General features: G+C 36.1%; 4 protein-coding genes and 1 long non-coding RNA gene across 5 annotated transcripts; 3 read left to right on the top strand and 2 right to left on the bottom strand.

Annotated features, from left to right (window-relative positions):
• Positions 1-11869: 11869 nt before the first annotated feature.
• LOC116403422 lies at positions 11870-12628 on the top strand. The gene has a single exon (XM_031884560.1). The coding sequence runs from the start codon at positions 11870-11872 to the stop codon at positions 12626-12628; it is 759 nt and encodes a 252-aa protein (XP_031740420.1).
• A 2411-nt stretch (positions 12629-15039) lies between these two features.
• Positions 15040-15492, top strand: LOC116403421 (secreted RxLR effector protein 161-like). Its single transcript, XM_031884559.1, has one exon. It carries the CDS (start codon positions 15040-15042, stop codon positions 15490-15492), a length of 453 nt encoding a protein of 150 aa, XP_031740419.1.
• Positions 15493-17609: 2117 nt separating this feature from the next.
• LOC101215560 lies at positions 17610-18626 on the bottom strand. Its single transcript, XM_031884558.1, has 2 exons — positions 17895-18626; positions 17610-17817 (listed from the first exon to the last, which is right to left on the bottom strand). Exons 1-2 carry the CDS (start codon positions 18578-18580, stop codon positions 17610-17612), a joined length of 894 nt encoding a protein of 297 aa, XP_031740418.1. The 5' UTR covers positions 18581-18626.
• Position 18627: 1 nt separating this feature from the next.
• On the bottom strand, positions 18628-20083 carry LOC105435106 (uncharacterized AAA domain-containing protein P22H7.05c). The gene is made up of 3 exons (XM_031884557.1): positions 19552-20083; positions 19049-19189; positions 18628-18638 (listed from the first exon to the last, which is right to left on the bottom strand). The coding sequence occupies exons 1-3, from the start codon at positions 20081-20083 to the stop codon at positions 18628-18630; spliced, it is 684 nt and encodes a 227-aa protein (XP_031740417.1).
• Positions 20084-22780: 2697 nt separating this feature from the next.
• LOC116403319 lies at positions 22781-23895 on the top strand. The gene is made up of 3 exons (XR_004216012.1): positions 22781-22835; positions 22922-22972; positions 23694-23895. It is a non-coding gene; the product is annotated as an uncharacterized LOC116403319 (long non-coding RNA).
• The last annotated feature ends 224 nt before the right edge of the window (positions 23896-24119 follow it).

Genomic DNA, 24119 nt, shown 5'->3' with positions numbered 1-24119 from the left:
CTTGGTTTAAGAAAATCTAAAAAATTCAAAAAGGAGGGAAGGGGAAGCGTCCTGCTACTGTTACTAAGGGCTAAAGGAAGGCTAAGGTAGTCGGTAAGGGGAAATCTTTCCTCTACAATTTGAATAGACATTGTAAGAGAAATTATCCCAAATACCTTGGGGAGAAGAAGAATGAAAAAGAAAGTAAATATGATTTACTTGCTTAGAAACATGGTTAGCGGAAAATGACCAAAATGCATGGACACTTGATTTAGGAGCCACTAGTCATGTTTGCTCTTCTTTGTAGAAAACTAGTTCCTTTGAGTAGCTCGAGGGGGGTAAGATGACACTCAAGATTGGAATGGAAGATGTCATTTATCTTTTGGAAATAAATTTGTGTTTAGAAAACTTGAACATAGTTCCTAAGATTAAGAGGAACTTAATTTCTATTTCTTTGCTTATTGAAAAATTGTACTCAGTTATTTTTTTTCTTCAAATGAATCATTCATTTCTAAGAATAGTGTACATATTTGTTCGGCTAAGCTTGAAAAAATACTTGTATGTATTAAGACCTAATGAAGCAAAAACGTTTTTAAACCATGAGATGTTTAAAACTGCTAATACTCAAAATAAAAGGCAAAGAAGTTCTCCTAATACCAATACGATCTTTGGTATTTAAGATTATGTCACATTAATCTCGATAGGATCGAGAAATTCGTAAAGAATGAACTTCTAAAATGAGTTAGAAGATGGATCATTACCTCCTGTGAATCTCGTCTTGAAGGAAAAATGACTAAAAGATCTTTTACTGGAAAAAGTTATAGAGCCAAAGAGCCCTTAGAACTTATACATTCAGACCTCTGTGTTCCGATCAATGTAAAAGCTAGAGGAGGTTTTGAATACTTCATCTCCTTTGTAGATGATTATTCAAGGTATAGTTATTTATACTTAATGGGGCATAAGTCTTAAGCTCTTGAAAAGTTCAAGGAATATAAGGTTGAAGTTAAAAATCTATTAAGTAAAAAGATTAAAATACTTCAATCTAATTGAGGTAGAGAGTACATGGATTTGAGGTTCCAGGACTATATAATAGAACATGAAATCCAATCCCAACTCTCAACAACAAGTACACCTCAACAAAATGGTATGTTAGAAAGGAGAAATAGAACCTTGTTAGACAGGGTTCGTTCAATGATGAGATATGCTCAATTTCCTAGCTCGTTTTAGGGGTATGCAGTAGAGACTGCAATTCATATTCGATTTGTTGGTTTCCCTAACAAAATGAAAGGCGGTCTATTCTTTAATCCACAAGAAAACAGGATATTTCGTATCGACAAATGTTACCTTCTTTGAAGAGTACCACATGAGAAATCATAAACTACGAAGCAAATTAGTATTAAGTGAAGCTACTAATGAATCACCAAGGGTTGATGAAGTTGGTCCCTCATTAAGAGTTGATGAAACCAACACATTAGGTCAATTTCATCATTCTCAATCATTGAGAAGGCCTCGAAGTAGTGGGAGGATTATATCATAACCTAATCGTTACTTGGGGTTAACTAAAACTCAGGTTGTTATACCAGATCATGGCATTGAGGATCCATTGTTCTATCAATGAGCAATGAATGATGCAGAGATGGACCAATGGGAGCCATGGACCTTGAAATGGAGTCTATGTACTTCAATTTAGTGTGGGAGCTTGTAAATCTCCTAAATGGATGAAACTTATAGAGTGCAAATGGATCTATAAGAGAAAGAGAGATTCAGCTGGAAAGGTACAAACCTTTAGAACTAGACTTGTAGCAAAAGGGTATAGATAAGGGAAGGGGTTGACTATGAGAAAACCTTTTCCCATGTTACTGTGTTAAAGTTTATAAAGATTTTCTTGTCTATAGCCACTTTTTATGATTATGAAATATGGTTAATGGATATCAAGATTACTTTTATGAATGACAATCTTGAAAAGAGTATCTTTATGTCTCAGTTCGAGTGATTCATAACCCAAGGTCAAGAGCAAAAAGTTTGCAAGCTAAATTGATCCATTTATGGGTTGAAACAAGTATCTAGATCATGAAACATTAGATTTGATACTCTGATTAAATCTTACTGTTTTGACCAAAATGTTGATGAACCTTGTATACAAGAAAATCAACAAAGGTAAACTAGCTTTCTCAGTACTTTATGTGGACGATATCCTTCACATTGGGCATAGTCAGTAGATATCAATTCAACCTAGAGTTAGAAAACTAAATGACGATTAAAATTATTGTTAAGTATCTTAGGAAAACAACAGACTACATGCTTGTGTATAGAGCGAAGGATTTGATTCTTATAGCATACATTAACTTTTATTTCCAAATCGATAAGGATTCTAGAAAATTCATGTAGGGATTAGTGTTCACCCTAGACAGGGGAGTTGTGGTATGGCATAGCATCAAGCAAGGATGCATTGTAGACTCTACTATGGAGGCTAAATTTGTCGCTGCTTGCGAAGTAACAAAAGAAGCAGTTTGGCACAGGAGGTTTCTGCATGATTTGGATATTGTTCTAAACATGAACATGTCCATCACTTTATATTTTGATAACAGTAGGACATATTGCTTATCCATTTACGAAGACTCTCACAGCTAAAGTGTTTGAGGGTCATCTAGAAAGTCTAGGTTTGCGAGTTAGTGTACATTAGGTAATCTAAGGCAAGTGGGAAATGTGCAATGGGTATGGAGATACCCTAGTTTACTGTTTTTGTATAATATACGTTTATGTAATATACTTGTACATTTTACCGTTTTGAATGTTAAAATATTACTTTATTACGTAAATCCCATAGAGACTAGAGTTTTAGTCAATGTGGGAGTTTGTTGAGATTTATGTCCTAAAACTCATAGGTTGTAAATATAATCCATTGACCGTTATTAATAAACTGTTATTATTATAATTTCAATAAATATTATTGATTATATTATTAGTTTGTCATATTAACGCAAATATAATAAACTAACATCCTAAGTTGTTTGATGAGTCTTGAACATCATGTAGAGACATACAAGAATCAATGCTCAAGATCAGCTTAAACGGTTTATAGTATAGGGATAAAGTTAGGTACCTTATCTTGGTAACAATATGGATATGGCTCACTTTGTATTTGGTACAAACACAATGATCTAACACATTCGTGTAGGTGACATGCGAGTGAGGGTATCCTATGCAACGAGTCATAAGACCTGACTGTGAAATAGTAACCACTAGGTGTAGCTTCATTAACTAGTTAGGTTTCTATTTCATTAGGATGACCTAGGTAACTTAGTCTTAATCCTGAGTGTATTATGAAGTCTTGTTCGCGAGGGATTGTCCTTTAATTTGTATGGGTGAGAGTGCCTGACATACCAATTCAATATGCTTATTATTTTGAGGATAAGACCGAGTGAAGAGATGAGAACATAATTGCACAAGATGGAATTCACTCATTCCCTACTTTAGGGTAAGTAGATGAGTGTTCCCTTAAATGGTGTCTTTGGGACTTGAACAAAGGGCCCTATCCTCTCTAAGCACGAGAGAGGTTTCTGATTATTGGTTGGACCATAAACAAGTTGTTCATTAGAGGAGCACATGTATTTAAGAACTAGAGATAACCTAAGAGTAAAATGGTAATTTGACCTAGCTGGTGTTACGAACACTCGTGAAGGGCTAACTTACTGTTATTGGTCTATATCCATGGATACACAAATATATCAATAATTAAAAGAGTTCAACTATGATTTTTTACTGGAGTGCACACACAGCTAACGAATATTGATTAATGTGGTTAATGAGTTTAGCCAATTAATCTCATATCATTGTAGCTTCTGATCTGTAGGTTCATTAGGTCCCGTTCCTAGCTTGTAAAGGGTAATGAGATTTATTTATATTGGTTGTAATTCTAAATGTTCACATTTAGTTTGGGAATTAGTCTAATGTATGGGATATAGTATAATATAAAGTTTAATCAAACTTTATTATATAAATTTAGTTTTGGATATGATTCAAAACTACTTTATGAGAGAAAAAATATTTCAATGAGTTAAAATATTAATTTAATGTGAATTGGATTCATATGAAAATTATTGGTTACGAGAAAAATTTATATTTGAATATGATTCAAATTTAATTTAAGTTAAATATAAGATATTTAATTTAGCTATTAGTTAATTGGAGAATTAATTAATATTTTAGTTTTATTTAATTAAATTTGATTTCTTTAATTTAATTTTAAACTATAAGATATTGGAGAGATATTCATTAAATATGATTTAAATGAAATATTAATTAAATATGATTTAATTAAGTATTAATTAATTAATTAGTAGATTTGAAATTTCTATTAATTTAATATTTTTTAAATTAATAGAATCTCATGATTCTCTCCTACTCCATTAAGGAAATGAAGTTATAAATATGTAGAAGAAAAATAGTTTTCTTTAATCAAAATCAATTAAGTCAATGTTTTTGCTCACTCCAAAAATTGTTTCCCTCTAAACTTTTTCCCATCTTAATTGGTTCCCACAAACCAATCTCACCCCAGAGGATAAGAAATTCTATGATATTATTTGTTTCAGAAATAAATTAAAATTCATATTAATTAATTTCTTTCTATAATTGTTATATATTATTTGTTTGTTGGTTGTTTGTTATAGTTTTATAGTTCTTTTATAATAGTTATAAATGAATTAAACATTTAAAATCTATAACAAAGATAACATGCATGCTCACCTAGGTTAGAAAATATTATTTTCTTTGTTGAGTTATGTCGATATCTTATAAAACTGGTTATAAGAGGCTCACCTGATTAGATCTTGTCAACAAATCATATAAGATGACTAAGGTTGGGAGGTTCTTAAGTTGATAGTTTACGGAACACCTCCTATCTGGAGATCGTAATCATTGAGCCTAATTTAACCTAGCTTTATGAGCATGTGTGAGAGATGTGAGGTAGTAAAACTAGTTTATGACCTAGACATCGTAGGTTAAAATCAGATATAATGGTTATGCTCGGATGTTTCACCTAGACTTAGGATTTGTTTAAGTTAGCCTAAATAAAATCCTAAAGTAGTTAAATACCCTTAAAACCATTATAGAACATCTAGAGAGAAGTAGTGTACTTTTAACCTCTAGCGTCCCTAAGAGTTCACATAATAAGGTCTATGTAGGGCTTTGCGTCGTGCATAGGAGCGGACTCCCTTCGGAGAGTGTTTGCATGGATCAATATCAAGGTGAATAAGGGAAGTAGTTCATAGTAAGTGGGTGAGGGATATGTGACAACACATCCCACAATCTCTTCCATTAGGCCACACAGTGAGATTCCTAAATGCGCTTGCTTGTTTGTCCTAGAGCGATGTTCCCTTCGGAGGGTTGTGTTATAGGATTCGGAACACCGTGAACTCTAAATGTGGATAGGGTCTCCTTGATTAGTTTTCATGTTGACTTTTCCATTCGGCAGCATAATGATTCTAGTCTCTAAGATTCGAAAATGGAGGGTTACACTTACAAAATTATTAAGTTGTTAGTACATTTTCGACCGAAATAGCGATAACTAAATGCTATAGCAATATAAGATATTCAGGAGTTAGCATCTGATCAAGATTGTCTTGGTTCAAAGGAAGAATAATCGACTGCTCTACGTTGGGGATTATTCTAAACCTTTGGAATATCGTTGTAAAACTATAATGATCGGTACATTATTAGTATTTGCTAAATGATTGGCTTCTTTAGTGATTATGGTTTCTAAAATGAATATGTTTATTTTTTAGCATGAAGAGCTCCATAGTTTAACTTTTAGCTTCTGAAAAACTGAATGGCGATAATTATGCGTCATGGAATCAAATCTTAACACAATATTAGTGGTTGACGATTTAAGGTTTGTCTTAATTGAGGAATGTCCTCAAAACCCTGCCTTTAATGCTAATTGAACTAGTCGGGAAGCATATGATCGATGGGTAAAAGCAAATAAAAAGGCCGTGTATATATTCTTGTCAGCATGTCTGATGTTTTGGCAAAGAAACATGAATCCTTAGCTAAGGCTAAGGAGATTATGGATTCATTAAAGGAAATGTTTGGGCAACCAAAATGGTCCTTAAGACACGAGGCAGTCAAATACATTTACACTAAGCGTATGAAGGAAGGGACCTCTGTTAGAAAACATGTTCTGGTCATGATGATGCACTTCAAGATCGCCGAAGTAAATGGTGGTCCCATCGAAGAGGTTAATCAAGTTAGCTTTATTTTAGAGTCTCTTCTAAAGAGCTTCATTCCATTTCAGACAAATGTGTCTTTAAACAAGATAGAGTTTAACGTGACAACCCTTCTGAATGAGCTTCAAAAGTTCCAAACTCGAAAACAAGTGGAAGCAAATGTTGCTACCACAAAAAGAAGCTTTTCAAAAGGATCGTCCTCTAAAAGCACAAGTGGACCTTATAAGCCTAAAGCTCAAATGAAGATGAAGGGAACGAGGAAGACTCCCAAGACGAACAAGGGAAAGAGAGCCACAGAAAAAGGTAAATGTTACCATTGTGGCCAGAATGGGCACTAGTTGAGAAACTGTTCAAAATATCCTGCTGAGAAAAAAGCAGAAAAAGCAGCACAAGGTAAATACGATTTACTAGTTGTTGAAACATACTTAGTCGAATATGATACTTCAACCTGGATACTAGATTCAGGAGCCACTAATCATATTTGCTTCTCATTTCAGGAATCTTGTTCTTGGAAGAAGCTTGTAGAACATGAGACTACTCTCAAGGTTGGAATGAGAGAGGTAGTCTCAGTTGAACCAGTGAGAGACTTGAAGATGTTTTTAGAAGATAGATATCTACTACTTAAAAATATTTTGTATGTACCTCAAATAAAGAGGAACTTGACATCTATCCCTTGCATTTTGGAACATATGTATGAAATATCTTTTGAAATTAATGAAACGTTCATTTTCAGTAAAGGTATTCAAATATGCTCTACTATACTTGAAAACAACTTATAAAAGTTCAGACCAAATAGACCAAATTTTGACTGAAATACAGAAATGTTTAGGACATTCGAAACTCAAAATAAAAAACAAAAGGTTTCTTTTTAACGCCTATTTGGTGCACTTAAGACTTGGTCACATAAATCTCAATAGAATTGGGAGATTAATTAAGAGCGAACTTTTAAATCAGTTAGAAGATAACTCTCTATCTCCATGTGAATCTTTTACTGAAAAATGTCTTAGAGCCAAAGTACCTTTAGAGCTTGTGCATTCGGACCTTTGTGGACCAATGAATGTCAAGGCTCGAGTAGGGTACGAATATTTCATCAGTTTCATTGATTGTTATTCAAGGTATGGTCATGTTTACCTAATGCATCATAAGTCTGATTCTCTTGAAAAGTTCAAAGAATACAAGGCTAAAGTTGAGAATGAATTAGGAAAAACAATAAAGATACTTCGATCAGATCGAGGTGGAGAGTATGTGGACTTGAGATTCCAAGATTATTTGATAGAAAATGGAATTCAGTTACAACTCTCTGCACCTAGTACGCCTCAACAGAACGGTGTATCAGAAAGAAGAAGCCGAACCTTGTTAGACATGGTTCACTCTATGATGAGCTTTGCTCAATTGCCAGATTCTTTTTGGGGATATGCTTTAGAGACATCTGTCTATATTTTGAATAATGTTCCCTCTAAAAGTGTTTCAGAAACACCTTATGAGCTTTGGAAAGGGCGTAAAGGAAGTTTACGTCCCTTTAGAATTTGGGGATGCCCGACACATGTGTTGGTACAAAATCCTAAGAAATTGGAACATCATTCGAAATTATACCTATTCGTTGGTTACCCAATCAAGGGGTGGTCTCTTTTGCAATCCTCAAGATAATAAAGTATTTGTTTCGACAAATGCTACATTCTTGGAGGAAGGCCACATCAAGAATTATCAACCGCGCAGTAAACTAGTATTAAGTGAGATTTCTACAAATGCTACAAATATACCTAGTTCATCAACTAAAGTAGTTGATAAAACTTGGAAATCTGTTCAATCACATCCTTTTCAAGAGTTGAGAGAGTCTCAACATAGTGGGAGGGTTGTTCATCAGCTTGATCGCTATTTGGGTTTAACAGAAACTCAACTCGTCATACCTGATGACGGCATAGAGGATCCATTAACCTATAAATAGGCAATGAATGATGTAGATAGTGGCCAATGGATCAAAGCCATAAACCTCGAAATGGAGTCTATGTATTTCAATTCTGTCTGGACTCTAGTAGATCAATCAAATGATATAAAACCTATTGGTTGTAAATGGATCTACAAGAGAAAACAAGATCAAGCCAGTAAAGTACAAAATTTTAAGGCTCGACTTGTGGCAAAAGGTTATAGCCAAAAAGAGGGAGTAGACTATGAAGAAACTTTCTCTCTAGTTGCTATGCTCAAGTCGATTAGAATACTCTTGTCCATCGCCACCTTTTATGATTATGAAATTTGGCAGATGGATGCCAAGACAACATTTCTGAATGGTAATCTTGAGGAGAGTATCTATATGACTCAACCAGAGGGGTTTATGGAACAAGGTCAAGAACAAAAAATTTGTAAGCTTAAAAAATCCATTTATGGTTTGAAGCAAACATCTAGATCTAAGAATATAAGATTTGATACCGCGATTAAATCTCATGGCTTTGGACAAAATGTTGATGAACCTTGTGTTTACAAAAGGGTTTTCAACTCCATTGTAGCATTCCTAGTTCTATATGCCGATGATATTCTACTCATTGGAAATGATGTGAATAATCTCAACGACGTCAAGAAATGGCTATCTATGCAATTTCAAATGAAAGATTTGGTTGATGCACAACATGTTCTCGGGATCCAAATTGTTCAAAACCGTAAAAACTGAACACTAGCCATGTCTCAAACGTCTTATAAAGACAAACCTATTTGTGCACCAATCTCAGTGTTGAAACTCTCATATCCCTTTGGAACAAGCTCTAGAGTTACAAGTCATCATATAGTGTGCAAAAAATACAAAAACAAACATGATGGCTCCAAGTTACACAATAACAAAATAATTAAATACCAATTTTAACAAGAAGAAAAGAAAATTTCATAGATTAAACAAAGAGAGAGCTTAATTACCACAAAGATTGGTGTTGAATGGAGTAGTGGAGAAGCCCCTATCCAATGCTTTACAATATGCCTCCTGCAAAATGAACTTTGGCTACATCAATAAAAATGGAAGTAAAAACATGTTCAAATGCAGATGATAGGGCTTTTTAACTAACAAAAATTCCAATATTCAATCATGGAAACATGAAAATTTGGATTGTCATTAACCCAAACTATGCTATAAACAATATCAAAGCACACTTATAGTGTTTAGGGATGCTACATCCAAATTTAAAGACATTAGAAGTCCACTAGTAACAATTGTCATAAAAACGTGCATCTATCATGATGAGAGTCTCATCCCTATCAGTCACAAGACATCTTCCTTTTAAGAATTTAACATCGAAACCTTCATCACATAGTTGACTGATGCTAATCATTGCTGATAATCCATTTACATGTCTAACATTTTTTAGAATTTGTAATCCTGGTTTACTCATGTTTCCTTTTCCAATAACTTTGTCCTTCACACCATCACCAAACATTACCGAGCCAAAACGAAATTCCTTTAATTCAAAGAAGAAGTTAGCATTACCTGTCATGTGTCGGGAACTGCCACTGTCGAAGTACCAATCAGTAACTCTTGAGGTTTGAATAGACGTAAGTGCAACATTGCACCTATTTGCATCGTTGCTTGTTTTAGGTCTCCAAACAGTCTTGGGAGTTTTCCAAGACTTATTTTTGCGGACAACTTTTCTATTTGAGGGAAAACCATGTAGACGGTAACAAAATGATAGTATGTGACCATGCTTGCCCCAGAAATGACAGACCCATCTTTTCTTGATAATATGATTTTCTCTTTCAACAGGTAATGGGTTTGTACATTGATCAATTTTACTGGATGCTTTTATAAATACTGTTGTGGAAGTACCAACGGAGCTACTAATAGAGTAACCCAGACCCATTTTATTTGGTCTCGATTTTTCGTCGTCTGACATATTTTGAAGACTTTGAGTACTTGATGTGAGCATCTTGACATTCTTGGACAAGGAATCATACTCATGGCGAGCCTTGTGTAATTCTAACTTTACCGTTGTAATGGATGATAAATAACAATAATTTTCTTCTACCAGTATTTGACTTCTTTCTTGATGTTGTTTCAACAAAATTTGATCTTCCTCCCATTTTCTGAAGAGATCGTCGCCATATGAATAACACAAGATGATGATCCTCGATGCTTAGCATATGCACTAGATTTCGCTTGCCCATTGGAACAACCATCTTCAATAGATTCATCTATAGTAACAATACTAATGAGGGCTCTCCGAAATTCCTTGAACTCACTACCAGAAAATACTTCACATTCATGACACCTTACGCTGCGAGTTGTTAAACCACCGTCTCTGATCAACGCCATTGAAAAGTCAATGAACCAACGTCAACCCGCTCTGAAACCAATTGAGAAAACACACACTTAGTTATTGTAGTATTGTTGTTGTACCGTGAATTAATAACAGAAAGAACAACTATGGAAGCACATAAAAGTACGGAAAACACATCAAACTTTGATAACCCAGTTCAATGACACAACATCTACATATGGGAGGTCTTAGATCCATGATAAGAGTTTATATTGCTCGTGTAGTAATTGATCGTTACAATGTTATGATTGAGGGTATAACAACAAAAACCAACGTACTGACCATGAACTGACTATATAATCAGAACTAAATTGTACAATAACAATTATCATAACATTAATAAGATTACTCCCCCTTAATCAATGACCACTTGCAATCCTAGCTTCAAGCATCCTTGAATAGCTAATCGATCTCTTGTTTTCAAAATGTTGTATCATCACACATTAGTTCTTGAGAGTGAATCTTGAATGTTTACCAATCATCATAATATATTTTTCAACAATGTAGAATCGCACAAGAACTCTCATGTTTTCTATCAATGACATTGCAACCATATATAATATCTAAACAAAGTGAACCTTAAAATAATAATTCAAACCTCCCCAATATAGAGGGAGATCATAATAAACAATCTCAACAACCAAATCTCAACCAAATTAAATTAATTAAAACAAAATAAAGGGTGTTGGGACCAACTTTTTAGGGTTTCAGACAAAGCATAGTGTTGGGCTGATTCGCTTGGCTTGACCTCGGGCTAAGCCAAGGTCGAGAAGCTGGAAATGAGCTTCAACCATTCCTTCCTCTTGTGAGCTATTAATCTACCATGATCTTCCTAAATAAATGGAAGAATTAGTTCACACGTTATTTTTCTATTTAATGTTTTGGTTATTTATTATTTTTAATTATCTCCAAAATTTTAGCAAGCACTGAGTTAGTGAGTTACTAATTTTTGCTCCCTTTTTAGACTATAAATATTAGTCCATTAAATTGAATAAAAGCAAGAAGTTCCATTTATTTTCTCTCCATCTTGACAATATATCTTACAAAGTATTTATCTTTATTTTTATTTGTTTTCATCAAAAAGAGTGCGCGAGATTTTTACAGATCATTTGTTTTAAAACCAACATTTGGTATCAAAGCATATTTTCTTCTCATCATAGATTCCAACAAAAATGGCAAGCGTCTCGCAACAAACAAAGGAGAGTGGCAGAATGTCGATTCTCTACCCGATGTTAACTCCACACAACTACACGGTGTGGGCGATAAAGGCAGAAGCAATCCTCGACGCCCAAGGAGTTTGGGAAGCAATAGAGCCAGCGAAGGAGCCGAAGTGGATGTGAAGAGGGACAAGAAGGTGCGTGCATGCATTCTCTAATGCATCCCAGAAGACGTGCTTCTACAAATCGCAAAGAAGAAGCCCGCAAGGAAATATGGGATAGTCTCAAGACAAGGTACTTGGGTAGTAAGCGGGTGAAGATGGCAAGTGTTCAAACCTTGAAGAGTGAGTTTAATGTTCTTCGAATGAAGAAAACCGAGACGATTGATGAGTTCACAGGAAAAATCAGCAGATTAGTAAGCAAGTTCACCACTCTCGAAGTTGCACTTGAGGATTCATCATTGGTCAAGATGTTCCTCGATTCCGTCTCCGACAAATATCTTCCCATTGTTGTCGGGATCGAGCAATTTCAAGATCTCGAAACCATGCAATTTGAAGAAGCAATTGGACGAATGAAGGTGTACGAGGAACAAACAACACGACTCCGAGAAAACAATAACAACACCAATGGACAACTCCTACTTACCCATGTCGAATGGAAAGCTAGACAAAAAAGACATAGTGTTGACAACTCTTCGATGAACAAAGGGCGCAAATTCGGTAGTATCGATCGAGGAAGATGGCGAGGACGTGGTTGTGGCACTGAGCGTCAAAATAGTGCAGGAGGCACTAGCAACACTGGAAATGGAAATCGTGATAAAAGTCACATTAAGTGTTTCACTTGGAACAAGATGGGACATTACACATCGGAATGTCGTAGAAAAGGTCATGACGACGAAACTCATCTAACTTGTGCCATCGAAGAAGAACTAACTTTGATAATGGTTGTGTCCCAGAAGGGGACACGCACTAGATGAGATCAGGAGGATGCCATACTACTCATCAAAGAGCGGTTGTTGCCAGAGATGTACTGAAATGACAAGAATGGAGAAAATAATGATGTTTGGTATCTTGACAACGGTGCTAGTAACCACATGACCGGTCATCGTGAGAAGTTCCAAGAATTAGATGAAAGCTTCACTAGGAGGGTGAACTTTGGCATTGGATCAACCATTCAGATCATGGGAAAAGGAACGGTTATGTTCGAGTGCAAGAACGGTGATTAGAAGGCTCTCCAAGAGGTGTATTACATTCCAAAGTTATGTAGTAACATCATAAGCCTCGGGCAAATGACAGAAAATGGAAACAAGGTGCAAATGATAGGAGATGTCATGAAAGTGTATGACAGGAGTGACACGCTTTTGATGTCGGTGAAGCGAACTCAAAATTGCTTGTAGAAGATAACTTTGAAGACGCTCAAGTAAGTCTGCCTTCTGACAAGCCTAGAAGATCCAACATGGTTATGGCACGTGAGACTTGGCCATGTAAATTTTCATGACTTGAAGCTCATAAGAGAGAAGAAATTTGTAGTTGGAGTACCACTAGTGACTCAACCAAACAAGTTATGTGAAGCGTGCATGATTACCAAACAAGCCAGATTGTCGTTCCCCCATCAATCAACATATAGAGTAGAGAAGCCGTTAGAACTCCTCCATGCTGATATATGCGGACCAATTTCACCATGTACTCTTGCTGGAAACAAGTATTTTTTGTTGATCGTTGATGATTCCACGAGATGGATGTGGTTGTATATGTTGGAGGCAAAAAGTGACGCATTTGAAGCATTGAAGAAATTCAAACTCTTAATGGAGAACAAGATGGAGTACAAGATCAGAACGCTCCTGATGGATCAAGGTGGTGAGTTCTTATTTGTAGAGTTCACCCAATTTTACAAAAAAGAAGGAATCGAACGACATCTCATCGCTCCATATTCACCACAACAAAATGACATTGTAGAGCGTTGTAACCACACCATAATGGCGATGACGAGATCACTCCTCAAAAGCATGCACGTGCCTGTAATATTTTAGGGAGAGGCAGTGAGACACGCGGTTTATTTGTTAAACCATCTTCCAATGAAGGCTCTTGGAGAACGCACACAATTTGAAGCTTGGATGGGGAGAAAGCCACATCTAGCACACTTGAGAGTCTTTGGTTGTGTGACATATGTAAAGAACACAACCTCTCACCTCAAGAAACTCGACGATTGAAGGTCACCGGTGGTGTATTTTGGTGTCGAAGAAGGATGCAAAGCTCATCGCTTATATGACCCAGGCCGTGGAAAACCACAAATTAGTAGCGATGTTATTTTTCAAGAGAATCTTGAATGAGCTTGGAATGAAGTCGTTAGTGACGGTAAGAAGATTACGGAGTTTTAGGTGATGGACCAATTTTATTCTGACGAGTTTGAAAATTTGGAAGATGCAAAAACTGAGGTTGAAAATGTCGTACCACATGCAACTGAGATACCCACAATTAGAAAGACCAGTCCATCTCCTCCATCGATGAACACACCGGTCCGTCTAAGATCTCTCACTGACATCTACGCCAACACAGAGGAAGTTGTAGGTGCTGATGAACAAGAAAATAGGGTGATGATGGTAGTGTCTGAAGAACCGACTTGTTACCAAGAAGCTGTTACAGAGGCCTGCTGGTACGAAGTAATGGAGAACGAATTAAAATCCATTGAGAAAAACCACACATGGAGTCTGACTGAGCTTCCACCATGACACAAACCCATTGGTCTAAAATAGGTGTTCAAATTGAAGAAAGACCCTAATGGAGAAGTTGTTAAGCGCAAAGCAAGATTGGTTGCTAAAGGCTATGTACAAAGACAAGACATTGGCTTTGAAGAAGTTTTTGCACCGATTGCAAGACTTGACACCGTTCGAGTCATTCTTGCACTCACTGCAAACCAAATTTGGGAGGTACATCATCTAGATATGAAGTCAGCATTTCAAAATGGAGAATTGGAAGAGGAAGTATATGTTACTCAACCGAAGGGTTTTAGGTTCCAAATAAAAAACACAAGGTGTATAGATTGTCGAAGGCTCTCTACGGATTGAGGCAAGCTTCACAAGCTTGGAACGTTCGACTTGATAGAAGTCTCAAAGAGCTTGGTTTTGGAAAATGCACTCAAGAGCAAGCAGTCTACACAAGAAGAGAAGGAGAAGAATGTATTCTTGTTGGAGTGTATGTTGACGATCTCATTATAACAGGAAGTAGCACTGAAATGGTCAATAAGATCAAGCAGCAAATGATGGCAGAATTTGAAATGAGCGACTTAGGCCTTCACTCTTACTACTTAGGAATTGAAGTTGAACAATAGAAGGATCGAATCCGGCTCAAACAACCAACTTATGCGAAAAGAATTTTGTCCCAGTTTGGAATGGCTGATTGCAATGCCACAAAGTACTCGATGGAACCCAAGGCACAACTTCACAAAGACATGGAAGGAGCACCAATTGATGCTACGGAGTATAGAAGCATCGTTGGTTGTCTTAGATACTTACTGAACACAAGACTATATCTTTTATATGCTGTTGGAATGGCGAGTAGGTATATGGAAAGGCCTACAACCATGCATTACAAGGTGGTCAAGCAAATACTTAGGTATTTGAGAGGAACAATTCACTTTGGGCTCACTTATACGAAAGGTCCCAAAGAATTTGATATATTCGGTTACTCTGATAGTGATTTAGCCGATGATCTCGACGGGAGGAAAAACACAAGTGGAATGAGATTCTACTTAAAAGAAAGCTTGGTTTCATTGAATTTGCAAAAGACGATGGCACTCTCATCTTGTGAAGCCGAGTTCATTGCAGCTTGCCAAGCATTGTGATTAACATGTATTGTTAGCGAGATAGTCGAAATGGAGCCAAACCGGTAACATTATTCGTGGACAACAAATCCGCGATAACTCTCATGAAGAATCTCGTATTTCATGGTCGCAACAAGCACATAGATACACGTTTACATTTCATTCGAGAGTGTGTTGAGAATTGACAGATTATCGTTGAATTTATCAACACTGGAGAACAACAAGCCGATGTTCTGACTAAAGCATTGACGGGAGTAAAGTTAGCTGCTATGCGTCAGCTACTTGGTGTTCGTAATTTAGAATCATGTCAGAATTAAGGGGGTAGTGTGAGCTATTAATCTGCCATGATCTTCATAAATGGGTGGAACAATTAGTTCACACGTTATTTTTCTATTTATTGTTTTGGTTATTTATTTTTTTAATTATCTCCAAAATTTTAGCAAGCACTAAGTTCGTGGGTTACTAAGTTTTACTCCCTTTTTAGACTATAAATATTAGTCCATTAAATTGAATAAAAGCAAGAAGTTCCATTTATTTTCTCTCCCTCTTGGCAATATATCTTACAAAGTATTTATCTTTGTTTTTATTTGTTTTCTTCAAGAAGAGTGCATGAGATTTTTACAGATCCTTTGTTTTAAAACAAACACGTCTTTCCTTGTACCTCCTCTTGTACCTTTATGTGTTGTTTAGTCTTTAACTATCCTTCTTGAACTGATTTAATGTTAACCAAGCTCCTTGGCACAATTTTACTTCTTGGTCCAAAATTATCCAGATAAAGAGGATATGTTATTGTTGAGTAGCACACCAAATTCCCAAATTATAGATCAACATATCAAAAGAAGCTTATACATCATGCTAAAAAGAAAGAGAAAACTAAAATTTATTGGAGCATACGTTCAATAAATTACCTTTCTAAATGGACAAAAGAATGTCATTAATTATAGTAAAAGCAGACGAATGTTCGTTCATCATCAGCTAAAATGTATTTTGCTCATTACTTTAAGTTGTTGGAATAAATAGTTATGATTCTTCATGAATGGATGCATCATTTCATGAAAAGTGTTATTAACTAAATGACATGATTTTTCGAATGACCACGAAAAGTCTATAAATAAGTCATTTTGGTTGAGAGAAAAGAATATATAAAAATCATTCGTCTTCTATAAACAAATTTCTATCCATATCCAGAATCTTGACGTTCGGTAGATTCACAAGGTTTTGTTCGTAGATCTTCTATACGAGGTGCTACACTTAGAAGAAAGTTGATCTGTTCTATCCTGGGAGGCAATTACTCTAAATTCTCAAGCACTAGGGTGAGTAAATTTGTCATAAAGAGACAACATGAATTCGTTTAGCTCAGATCTATATTTGTGTATGATTTTTCTGTTCACTGTGATAATAATATACATAGCAATTTGATAATCTGTATAACAATCTTAAGACAAATTTATATGTATGGTTGCTTTTACATGCTTATTTATTTCTTCAATTAACATGATTAATTTATGCATTTGAAGTCTTATTAATTTTTTTTAAAGATTATCACACCTTTAAAATCATATCTGTATAAGTTTAAAACGAAATTAAAAAAAAATAAATAAATAAAGATTACTTTGTTTGGATTTTTTTTTTTCCTTCACTGCCTTAGTTTATTTCACACATATACAAATTAGTTTGTTTTATATATACATATTGTTTAGATTTTTTTTTTATCACATTAAGCCTATTAACTTGAATGTGTTAAATATTTTTTGTTATTCAAGTATCTCAATAAGGAAATTAACTTGAGTGTTTTAATTATTTCTTTTTGTTTCAAATATCACGGTAAGCATATTAACTGTGAATTTCATCTTTAATTATTTGTTTAAATTTATTTGTTTTGAAGATATGACTTCAACAAACTTTAATTCACCTGTAACTGGTGTTGCCAATGGGGAGAAACTTGAAAATTTTGGTGGTGTTGATTTCAAACGTTGGCAACAAAAAATGTTGTTGCAACTACATGATGCTAGGTTGTGGGACTCGAGCAGTTTGTCGTATTTTTCTCGTCTTCCTATTTCATCATGTATTGACAGCCTTTTTCATCAACAAATAATTTTCTCACGGCTGTTAAAAGATTAATCATTGACATAACAGTCTCATGTATACTTTCTGTTTGACCAATCAAATCTCTTTGATCCAAATTCATGCCTAACAATCTCCTTTGCCACAATATGAAGAATGTTGAGACAATCCCGACAACAATTGATGGAGCACGTACTAGTGGTAGGGAGACTGGAGGTATCAATTTTTGCAAAAGTGCCATGTTTTGGCATTCCCATCTTAAGAGAATCCTGCTCCAACTTCCTGCACAAAAAAGAAAGGATTCTTAGATGTATGAAGTTTTTGATGTAAATGAATTTACTAAGTGGAGAGAATGGTACCTTTGTAGTTCGTAAGCCCAACAATAAACATGATCTTCTAACGATGCAACTTGCGATATAAGTCCTGAGTATTGCCTGTCTAGCCCTTTCGCTACTTTTGCATTGACCTTTTCAACTAAGGCAGTGAGAACAGTTTCAAAATCGAAGCACACTTGTTCTACTGATGTATAAACATCTCTAATTGCAGACAAACCAATTGCAACTAAGCCTCTTACCATCCCAAATTTTTCTTCCGTCTGAATATGAATATCATCATTCAAAGGGGTAGTTGGATGGAGAACACAAGGGTTGAATTTCCAGTCTTGCCATTGAGATTTACTTACGTTAGCTGAAGGGCCTTCTTTCAAGTTTGATGTCACCCAACAGAGGTCACAATATTGAGGATTTTGTAGAATTTGATATCCAGCGTTAGTTATTTCTGAATTCAAATTCGTATGTTTATGTTTTAGAGCTTGATCTTCAATGAAATCAGAGGGTGGGTTGTTGCTGTTGCAAACATTTGTATCCCTAACATGATTATTTTGGTGAATCAATAGAACAAGTAATTTCAGCAGGTCATTGGATAGTTTAGCTGCAGATTGATGGATGACGAGATTGTGGTCGGAAGTCCCATCATCATATCTGAATGGAGAATCGAGGTATTTTGTGTGCTCGAGCTCACAACATTTTACAATTCGATACATCATTTTGAAAGAAATGTCTTATTTCTCGAGGAAGTTGTAAGAATGGAATTTCAGATGTAGCCTACAAAAAGAAACACAATAGCGTATTAACTTATTTATTTAGTATGATTAGCAAAAAGAATGAAGAAAGGGACTAGTTTAATAACATGAATATGAAGGGTGCAGAATCTGAGAAAGATTCGACTTGGTGAACGAATACAGACCAAGCAGATGATGCTCTTTGGACTATAGCATTTCTAATACATTGTTCTTCTGATGAATAATAATGTGTATCATGCTCCAAAGTTATTTGACCATCATTTACTGACTCAATACCCATAGATCCACTCTTGGCATGAATATTAAACACGATTCTCTACTTAAACAATTAGCTGTCATATAAGTAGTTATTAAACGAACAACAAATTAACATTAGAAATCAAATCAATTTAATATAATGATATATAATATATGAATACAGAAAGGTGTTACCGAATGTGTATGCTATTCCTTGTCCCAAAGTAGCATATCCTTGTGAAATTGTAGCCATATCAACTTTTCTTATCACAACATGATCAACAAAGCAGTTAAGAATGCATGAAGCAAGATGTCTCTGTCCAGATCTTGGATTCCCTGCAATCATAATGCGAAACCCGAAACTATTTCCCAAGTCAAATGATGTCTCTGCTTTGAGTTTTCATGATCTGTAGTGTCTTCTTCTGAGATAAATTAACCTGAATCAACAGAGAAAGAAGGTTCAAGTATATTTACTCTAGAACCTTGCCATTTTCTCTCAATTTCATTTGCAATTTAACTGTCTTGAATAAAATCGTCAAGATGGAACCACCACTTAGTACTAACCATTTTCTTTCTTTCCAAGGAAGAATCTATCACCCTTTTAACTATGGTTGCGGCTTTGAGAAGAGTCTTCGGCAAGTATATGGATTCTTCCATATAAAGTAAAACAAGCAGGATCGATAGTGGTCGAATGAGACACGGGATAAGGTGAAAAGGAAGAGGTGAAGATGCTGTTTCATTCGATGCTGCCAATGCTTCTCTACGAGAGCATAGAGGTGGACAAGTTGATAGAGCTTCCAACCAATCTTTGTCCTCTACTACAACAACAGGAAGCTGAGTTGGATGAGGATCACAAGTAGCTTTTTTCAAGGCATTGATGGCTGTTTGAGTACATAGAGGCTGAAGGTCAGCACCAGCAAATCCTGAAGTATTTTTAGCTATCCAATGGAGCAAATGTTGATACGAGTCAAGTGTTTTTGGCCACTTTTGAGTGTAAAGTGAGAGAATGGAAATCCTATCCTCAAGTGATGGGAGAGGAAAATAGATTTCTCGATCGAATCTTCCTGGCCTTCTTAAAGCTGGATCAATCGCATTCGGGCGATTTGTAGCACCTATAACGGCAACAGAACTACGAGATTTCAAACCATCTAATAAAGCAAGTAATGTTGAAACAACCGAGTTGTGAGTGTGATCTTGTTGGCTTGTTCTACAAGGTGCCAAACCATCCATTTCATCAAAGAATATGATGGAAGGTTGACATTCCTTTGCAACTTGAAATAACTTCGTTAGATGTTTCTCAGAGTCACTGTAATGCCCCAAAGGTATATATATATATATATTTTTTTTTGTTTTTATTTTTATATATATATATATTTATTTATATTTAATTTAAATAAAAAGAAAAGAAAAAGAAATATATATATTTTGTTTTTCTTTTTCCTTTTTCTTTTCTTTTCTCTTTTCTCCTTCCTCCTCGTGCGCCCTTCCCCTTCTCTCCGTTCGCAGCCCAGTAACCGCCGACCTTCTCCTCTTCTTCTTCCGTTCGCACAAGCCGTCGGCCGCCACGTGACCGCTGCCCAGTCTAGATCTGCGTCGCAGCCCAGCAACCGCCGCCCCTATTTCCTTCTTTCGCCGTGCGCCGCGACTTCCGTTTTCTTCCCGCCGCAGCCAGCCGCCGATCCTTTCCCTTCCGTTTTCCTCCCACCGTAGCCCAGCCGCCGATCCTTTCTCTTCCGTTTTCTTCCCACCACAGCCCAGCCGTCGATCTGCCGTCTCCATCTCCGGTCCGCAAAGCAACCTTGCAGCTGATAGAATTAAGTCATGCACAGCGGAAAAAGAATCGAATTTCTACCCTAATTGCCACAGTTAACATGTAACCATAAACTAATCAAATTAGGGTTTTAAGAAGTATTACCTTTGAAGCTTTCAAAAGGTTTGATGTCTTCTTACCAATTCTACCCGAGACCACCACTAGTACTCAACTGCTATCCTCTAGACAAAGAACCGGGTTGTGGGACCCAATTTTGGTGTAGAAAATAATGGAGATAAAATGAGATTGGAAGTTTTTTTTTTTCTTTTGTTGAGATGATGAAAATGATAAAAGAGGCAAAAGTCCTTCAACATTTGAAAACATCTCTATTTATAGCCTAATTACATGCAAAAATGCATGCAATTCATTTGCCAAATCTCAACACCTAATGTTCCACTAACAATTAGTGGAACTTAGTGGGCTAGGTGTCTATATCTCATATAGCCACATATCCCACTAAGAGTTAGTGGGATTATCCAATAAAATGTTGGATTTTCCCACTAACTTAGTCTAAGGGTAAAATGGTCATTAGATATTTCTAGTCAAAAGTCAAACTTTGACTTTTCTTTGTCAAAAGTCAATATTTTGACTTTTGACCATTTTGTCTGTCTTGACTAATTCCAACCTCCCGAGCATGAATCCGCATTCATTTTTCCAAAATTCAAATCACATTTGAATATAAGGCCGGTCAAAGTTTCACTTTTCAAAGTCAAAAGTCAACATTTTGACTTTTTACTATTTTTGACCAATTCCGAGCTTCTTAGTATGAATCCGCATTCACACTTATAGTATGTAAAACATAAAGCTCTATTTCTAATTAGAAGATCGACGATTATATCACTGTATATGTCGGTTTTCCTTTCTTCTCCCAATTCGAAAAATTCGACTTATTTCATCACACTGTTCTAAGTTTAATCCATATGAGCTAGCAGAGGAACCTAATGGACCTATAGATCATGGGCTCCAACGATTCAAGATTAACTAGCTAAACTCTTTTAAACCGAGTTAATCAACATTCGTTAACTAACGGGTCATTCCAATAAAGTCCCGTAGTTGCACTCCCCTCACTATAGATATATTTGTGTCCATTTGATAAAACCATAATCAGTAAGTTTAATCCTTCACAGGTTGCTCGTAACCTTGGCTGGGTCAAAATACCGTTTTACCCCCAAGATTACATCTTGCTCCTTAAGTCCCACTAATCCACTATTGAACAATTGGTTTAAGTTTCAACCTATAAACTTAATCCCTCTCGGGCCAATGAGAGGGTGGGGCCCCTTGTTCAAGACTTGGATTCAGTGCTTAAGAGAGCAACCTATCTACTAACCCTAAAGCGGGTAGGAGTGAATTCCATCTTGTACCCTATGTTCCCAGCTATCCACCCGATCTTACCCCTGAAATGGGAGGCTTATTGGGCCAACGCTGATGAGCTGCCCTCACCTATGCAGATCTAAGGATAATCTCGTGTGAACAGGAGTTCATAGTTAACTCAGGATTAAGACTAAGTTACCTAGGTCATCAATAATTGAGATAGTCAGTTTTAAACAGTAAACGGTGTTATAACGTAAAAATGACTAATTCATGGTTCAGTCTTATGTAAACATTTTACATAGGATGCCCCCACTTTCATGTCTCTACATGAACGATTAGGATCACCTCGTTTGTACTACAAAGTGGGCCGCATCCATAGTTTCTCTAAATAAGGCGCCCAACCTTTATTTCATATACTAATAGACTATTTAGGCTATATACTCGAACTTGATCCACGTTTATGTTTACACATAAAGTTCAAGTTTATTCAAAAAATAGCCTTGGAACTTGATTTATTGGATTTAAGATTATAATATTTAATTTCTCAATAACAACTTTATTGAATAGAATATGATTTACAAACTACGAGTTTTAGGACAAAAAATTCCAACAGCAGCAGTCGTCCCGCGCGCCGATCTACTGTCTCCATCACCGGTTCTGTCTTCGTCGAAGCCCGAGCCGCCGTGTGAACCAGTAGCCGCCATGTCCGCCGCTCACAACCGCCGTCCAAGCCAGCCGCCGCCGATCCCTTCTCCTCCGTTGTCTGCACTGCCGCGCGAACCTTCGGCCGTCTGTATACGGTCTCTCGTCGCACGTGTCTCTTTGCAAAGCTACTGCTCGATTTCTTTCGCGAAGATTTGGGTAGGTTGTAAAAAGATTCACATTGAGTTGAATTTAAATGATTGATGCGTTGAAGAGAATTATTGAGAAATTGTCTTAATGTTTAGGTTCGTTCTTCATAGACTTCAACGTGGTTAAGGAGCTTAACTAACTTGAAGGTAAGAGATTTTCTACTAGACTCACTTATGACTGTGGATTGTATGTGTTAAATGTATACTGTGGATTGACTGAAAATATATATGAATGTATATGAATTGAAGTAGACTTGACGTCGAATGTATATCGTGATTGTCATGGAATATATATATAAGTGTGTGTATGTGGACAGGACGAAGATTGTAAATTGTGTTTGTATGAGATGCAGATGTGAACTTGTGATTTTCGTTTAGATTGGGTGTACGTTACGTTAAAGTATGACTGTGTGCTGATGAACTGAGGGGTGTGTTGACTGTATAGTTTGATTGACTGATATATTAGCATATTATTGATAGACATATGACTAAAGTAAAATAAGTTGACTGTTAGGACGTTGAAAGAAAGAACTTTGTGTTTTGAAGTAATTGAAAGATGGATTGAATGGATTGAGGGGAAAATCGTTAGATTGTATTGGGATGTGTACCTTGTAGGTGTCCCACGGGATCACCAATTTATTGTGCACCTTCGGAAGCATTAGACTGATATGTGTTTCTGCAGAACACTAGACTGATATGTACGTTCCTCGGGGCGTTAGACTGAGATGTGTATCCTACGGGATCACAAGACTGCGACTGTACAGGGTGTCCCAATAGAATGTTAACAATTTATTTTCCCCTGACGGGACCAGTAGAGGGTCTCTTACTGAGTATTTAAATACTCACCCTTCTTATGTTTAATTTTCAGGCAAAGGTAATAAAGGCGGCAAACCGGTGAGGGGCAGGAAGGAAGCGTGATGCCATAGGAAACGTGTTTTACTTCCGCTTATGGGTTCTTGTGAGGTTTAAAATGAATTGAAATTTAGTTTACAAACGTTTGTTGTAAATAGTATTATTTTATGTTTTCTTGAATGTTTAAAAATCAGGCCTGACTTGAAGATGTTTTTTTTTTTTAAATTGCTTACGTTTTGTTTTATATTAATCAAAGTCTTTATTTGTTAAAAATTAACGATCTCGACTTACTTAGAGAAGTTGGGTCGTTACAGTTGGTATCAAAGCCTAAGTTTTAGGTTCTGTAGACTGACTTACGATGTAAGTCTATGTTTTTGTGTTCCTATGGTTAACGCGACCCTTCGTCTCTCGTCAGGTATGCTTGATGCTTACATGTATGGTT

The sequence above is a fragment of the Cucumis sativus genome, chromosome 4 (genome assembly GCF_000004075.3).
Source record: "Cucumis sativus cultivar 9930 chromosome 4, Cucumber_9930_V3, whole genome shotgun sequence".
Classification (NCBI taxonomy): domain Eukaryota; kingdom Viridiplantae; phylum Streptophyta; class Magnoliopsida; order Cucurbitales; family Cucurbitaceae; genus Cucumis; species Cucumis sativus.
This window is presented reverse-complemented; position numbering and strand designations above follow the sequence as displayed.

Excerpts from the sequence above, each read along its gene's own strand:
- LOC105435106 (XM_031884557.1), bottom strand. The coding sequence starts at position 20,083 with ATGGATGGTTTGGCACCTTGTAGAACAAGCCAACAAGATCACACTCAC. Across the intron at positions 19,190-19,551 it reads TCCTTTTCACCTTATCCCGT|GGAATCCAAGATCTGGACAG; the intron begins GTCTCATTCGAC and ends TTATGATTGCAG.
- LOC116403421 (XM_031884559.1), top strand. The coding sequence starts at position 15,040 with ATGGCTGATTGCAATGCCACAAAGTACTCGATGGAACCCAAGGCACAA.
- LOC101215560 (XM_031884558.1), bottom strand. The coding sequence starts at position 18,580 with ATGATGTATCGAATTGTAAAATGTTGTGAGCTCGAGCACACAAAATAC. Across the intron at positions 17,818-17,894 it reads TGGGCTTACGAACTACAAAG|GAAGTTGGAGCAGGATTCTC; the intron begins GTACCATTCTCT and ends TTTTTTGTGCAG.
- LOC116403422 (XM_031884560.1), top strand. The coding sequence starts at position 11,870 with ATGCATCCCAGAAGACGTGCTTCTACAAATCGCAAAGAAGAAGCCCGC.